The 5,591-nt window shown below is 34.8% G+C and overlaps 1 protein-coding gene across 1 annotated transcript; it reads left to right on the top strand.

Annotated features, from left to right (window-relative positions):
* Positions 1-1,533: 1,533 nt before the first annotated feature.
* LOC107869889 (E3 ubiquitin-protein ligase RSL1-like) lies at positions 1,534-4,705 on the top strand. The gene is made up of 2 exons (XM_047410557.1): positions 1,534-2,365; positions 4,612-4,705. Exons 1-2 carry the CDS (start codon positions 1,563-1,565, stop codon positions 4,673-4,675), a joined length of 867 nt encoding a protein of 288 aa, XP_047266513.1. The 5' UTR covers positions 1,534-1,562; the 3' UTR covers positions 4,676-4,705.
* The last annotated feature ends 886 nt before the right edge of the window (positions 4,706-5,591 follow it).

Below are 5,591 nucleotides of genomic sequence, written 5' to 3'. Positions count from 1 at the left end.
AATCGAGGAGTATTTTGTTGTAGCTTCGATAAGATGTAATTTTTTTTGGGTTTCCCATCCAGTGTACGGTGCCTCCATTGGAGGCCCGGCTAATCCGAATCGCGCTTTGCAGAGCCTATTAAGGTGGCAGCGCTTCATACCCAGGTAGAACCCTCAATCTCTATACCCAGGTAGAACCCTCAATCTCTGGTTAAGGGTGGAGCAGCCTCATCCATTGCACCGCAACCCATGTTGGTCGATAAGATGTAATTAATAATACATGAATTGCAATAAGAATGATAACATCCCATAATTTTGAAATTTTGTGTCATTGGTTTTTCATTGAAACAAATCTCACACATGAAATTGTCATCGAATTTCTTAGATTTTCTTACTAAGCAACAAAAAATGAAACTCATAAAGATATATATATTTATATATGAGTTATAAAAATTAAAAGGGTAATTATTGTAAATCCTTATGATTGTGAAATTATAATGGAACTCTTATTGTTATAATTGTTCATTATATATAAAGGGTACCTTGAGACTTGAGTATTGTATCACTATTAGGAGTCCTTTTTTAATTTTTATTGGCATATAATAGATAAGCGTTATTTTTAATTTGGCTTCAACTTGGATATATATCGTTCAATTTTGGGTGTGTATAAATAGACGTATAAGTTTGTATAAAGTTGAACAAGTAGATACATGCGTCTTATGTGGCGTCATACAAAGCTAATTTGTGCCATACGTGCAATGGAGGAGTCAGGATTTTCATTGATGGGGTTCAGAAGTATATATACGAACTAGTCGAAGGGGGTTCAACATCTATCATATATGCATAAAAAATATTTTAAACCGTGTAAAAATAGTATAATTTTCCATCGAACGGGGTTCGATGAACCTCCTAGAGCAAAGGTGGCTCTACCACTGCATACATGGTATCCTACGTGTATTATGACTTTTTTATTAGAGTCGGATACTTTAAAAATAATATTTTTTACAATTTCATTTTATAAAATATAAAAGTCATTATTATATATATTTTACATACGTTAATTCATCTTTAAATTTGAATATGCACATTTAGACATCTCAACTTCTCTCGATTATATCAGTTGAACACTTTAATTTATATAGTATTCATTTAGATACCTGATCAACTTTTTCCCATTTTATCAGTTGAACAATCTAACTTATAAAATTAGATATAAGTTATACCTAAATTAAATTCGCCTCTAGGAATGGTAAAATGAAAATAAAATGGTAAATTATATATTCATTCGTATTCCAAATTGGACAAATATAGTTGAACATCTTATTTTAAGAAAAATAAAAGAAATAATCTTTTTTGTTGATTTGGTTATTATTTTTGTTTTTCTTTTTCGCACTTTGCACTATTTTCTTCATTACTTGATAATAAAAAATTTTCTTCAATATATTTTTTTTAATGTGATAAGTTCTATTGTTATTGTCTTCTACGTCACGTAATTAACATTACCAAACCCTAATTATATTATAAAGTTCCAAAAACAAAAATTAAACCTAACAATGAAAGTAGCAACTTCTATTAATCCCAACATGGCCACCATGAATACTATAGATATTTCTGATGATGACAGGGACGTCTCAATAAAATATTCGACCTCAAAGTCATCGAAGCGTAAACGTGCCAACGATATTACTGATCCTATTTTCGTAGAAGAATACGTAGAAAAATCGAAGAAAAAGGTCTTTATCGACCTATTTGACGATAAAGAAGATGAAATTCAACTTTTCAATGAAGGGTGTTCGAATTTATTGAATTTTTCGAAGTCATATGAAACTTTCATGTGTGAGATTTGTGTTGATGAAAAGCCTATGACACAAAATTTCAAAATTATGGGATGCAATCATTCTTATTGTCATGCATGTACTATTAATTACATTGCATCGAAACTACAACAAAATATTACTCGAATTTCGTGCCCCGTACCTGGTTGCATCGGGAATTACGAACCTCATTATTGTCGATCGATATTACCTAAGCAAGTTTTCGATAGATGGGGAGACGCGTTGTGTGAGTCGATGATTTTGGAGTCCGACAAGTTTTATTGTCCTTATAAAACTTGTTCCTCGCTTCTGATTAATGAAAATCGGGGCAGAATTTTATCGAACAAAGGATCGAAATGTCCCAATTGTAAGAAATTATTTTGCCCTAATTGTAAAGTACCATGGCATAAAGGATTTTCATGTGAAGAATTTCAAAAATTGCAAGAAAATGATGAAGGTGGGAGAGATGATATAGCTTTATTGAAGTTAGCAAAGCGGCGTCGATGGCAACGATGTCCGAGATGTCGAATTTACGTTGCGAGGACGAAAGGTTGCCCGCATATGCACTGCAGGTTCGTCTCGAGATTTGATTTTGTAGTCCTTTACGAATGTTATATCGTTATAAATTATAAATGGATAGGGAGTTGGAAAAGTTATGAGTATACTATTCTAGGGTTTTGAGGTTTTGTGCTAAATTAAGACTATGGGTGTGTTCGGTATGAAGAAAAATACTCACTTTGACATATTCATGTTCGATATGTTAGTAAAAAATATTATTCTGTAGCGGTGGATGCCTTATTTAGGAGTAACGAGTGGTGGGGATGGGTCAAGTGGTCAAGATGAGGTGTATTGGTATGCTGAAACTGATTTTTCCTCTATCCTGAAGAAACTTATTTTTTTTAGAGAAAATATTTTTCTAAAATTTTTGATCTGGTTAACATGAGAAAATTGAAAAAACATACCGATGCGCTGGTGAGCATGGTGCTTTGGTGCCATTGGTGCATGATGCACACACAGTGCCCAGGTGTCTTGGTGCACCGGTGCCCATGGCGCCTAGGGGCCATTGGTGCACGATGCACGACACCCATGGCCTGTGGTGCCTTGGTTCACCCGTGCCATGAGTTTAGTATTTTAGGGTTTTGAGGTTTTGTTCTAAGTTAATACTCATATGTTAAATAGATTTATTAAGACTATGGGTGTGTTCGGTATGAAGAAAAATATTTACTTTGAGATATATTTTTCTTTAGAAAAATAAGTGATATTCTTACTTTTTTTTTTCTCATGTTCTATATGTTAGTAAAATATATTATTCAGTAGCGGCGGAGGCCTTACTTAGGAGTAACGGGTGGTGGGGATGGGTCAAGATGTGGTGTATTGGTATGCTGAAACTGGTTTTTCTTATATCCTGAAGAAACTTATTTTCCTAAAGAAAATATTTTTCTAAAATTTTTGATCTTGTTAACATGAGAAAATAGAAAAAACATACCGATGCATTGGTAAGCATGGTGCTTTGGTGCCATTGGTGCATGATGCACAGTGTCCATGGCCCGTGGTGTCTAGGTGCACCGGTGCCCATAGCGCCTAGGGGCCACTGGTGCACGATGCACGACACCCATGGCCTGTGGTGCCTTGGTGCTCCCGTGTCATGAGTTTAGTATTTTAGGGTTTTGAGGTTTTGTTCTAAATTAATACTCATATGTTAAATAGATTTATTAAGAATATGGGTGTGTTCGGTACGAAGGAAAATATTTACTCTAAAAAGATTTTTTTTTTAGAAAAATAACAAAGTTTCTTACTTTTTTTCTCTTATGTTCGGTACGTTAGTAAAAAGTGTTATTTTGTGGCAGATGCCTTACTTTTTGTTTGTGAAGGGAGGTGATTAGACATGACATGAAACAGTTACAGTTTACCGAGGACATGATCCTAGATAAGAAGGTACGGAAAACACGAATTAGGTGAAGGGCTAATGCATGTGAGTGAGTCGTATTCAGTAGATAGGAGTGCGGTATAACCAAGCTAATAGTTGTAGGGCGTCACACGTAGGTTGGAGTTTCTAGCTAAGAGGGTTTGGCTGAGGTGTGTGCTTTCAGCTAGATAGTGAATAGTACTACTCTGTGGGTGTTTTATTTCTGGTATTACGACTTTGTTTACTGTCCTTTTATCTTGAATCGGGGGTCTATCAGAAATAACCTCTCTACTTTCTCGAAGGTAGTGGTATGGAATGCGAACACTTTACCCTCTCCAGACCCCACTACGTAGGAATACGCTGTGTATGTCGTTGTTGTTGAAGGAACTTATTTTCGAGCGAAAATATTTTTTCAAAATTTTTGATCTTGTGAACATGAGATAATTGAAAAAGTATTTTTCGAAAAATATTTTTCTCCATACTGAACACACCCTAATGCAATGTTTTGTGGCTCGATTATTTTGTTTTGTATGATCAAAATTAAAATCATCGCGACCGTTCCATCATCTCGGTATCTCTTCGATATAACGTTAACGATGACTGCTTGGGCATTACTTCCTAATTATTATTACTCTCTTCGTCACCATTTATATAATTTTGGTTGACTGAACACGAAATGTCAGAAAAAAGAAAGATTTTTGAGAATTATGGTCTAATATAAGTTATTAAGGATAAAATGAATATTTTAAAGATTAGATTGTTACTGAATATAAAAATGTATCATCCTTTTTCAAACAGACTAATAAAAAGAAAAATATATAATATAAATTGAGACGAAAAAATAATTGTTAACAAGTTATTGTGAACAATGTGTTAAATTCTAATGCATTATTTTTGTTTATACAATTACAGGTGTGGATGCCACTTTTGTTACAAATGTGGAGATGAGTTATCACCTAGTCACAATTGCACATGAAGGTATATTGGTATAGTACTTCCTAGTTTATTTTTTAGTTTTCATGTTTCGGTATTCGAGAGTCAAATTTGATTAATTTTTATTTAGTATTATTTTTATTTGAAATTACTTGAAAGATTTTTATTTTTATTTAGTTGGAAGCTCGATTTTTATAATTTTCAGCTTTTCAACTCTACTTTTATCGTTCACTAGATCATATCTTTGAATGCATTGTGATCGATTTACGCTGCTTCTTTTAAGTCTTGTGTTGTAATATATTGATTAACGAAACTCGGGAGGGAGTTAATGATAAGTTGGAGGTTTGGAGATAGAGTCTTGAGTCTAAATTCTAAAGGGTTTAGGTTGAGCAGGATCAAGACGGAGTACTTGGAATATAAGTTTAGTGATTTGTCGCATGAGACTGACGTGGTAGTGACGTTGGATTTTCAGTCGATTTAGAGTAGGGAGAGCTTTAAGCCTTTAACTTTAAGTATCTTGAGTCTATGATTCAAGGGAATGGTGAGGATGTCGAGGATGTCATGCCCCGTATTAGTGTAGGGCGGTTGAAATGGAGGCTCGCTTCAAGAGTCTTGTGTGATAAGAAGGTGCCTCCTAAGTTTAAAGGAAAGTTATACAGAGTAGCAGTCCGACCGACTATGTTGTATGGAGCGGAGTGTTGGCCAGTCATGAACTTCCACATCCAAAAGTTGAAAGTGACGAAGATGAAGATGTTGCTATGGATGTGTGGACTTACCAGGGTTAGAAAAGAGATCAGTCGGAAGAATGTGGAAGTGACTCCGGTGGAGGACAAGATGCCAAAAGTGAGGTTACGATAATCTAGACATGTGATGAAGAGGGACACGAATTCTCCAGTATGGAGGTGTGAGAGACTAACCATGAATGATTTTAGGCGGGGTAAATGCAGGCCGAAGAAATA

This window comes from Capsicum annuum, chromosome 4, assembly GCF_002878395.1.
Source record: "Capsicum annuum cultivar UCD-10X-F1 chromosome 4, UCD10Xv1.1, whole genome shotgun sequence".
In the NCBI taxonomy this organism is placed as follows: Eukaryota; Viridiplantae; Streptophyta; class Magnoliopsida; order Solanales; family Solanaceae; genus Capsicum; species Capsicum annuum.
Note: the sequence above shows the minus strand (reverse complement) of the source record. Positions and strands in the feature narration are given on the sequence as shown.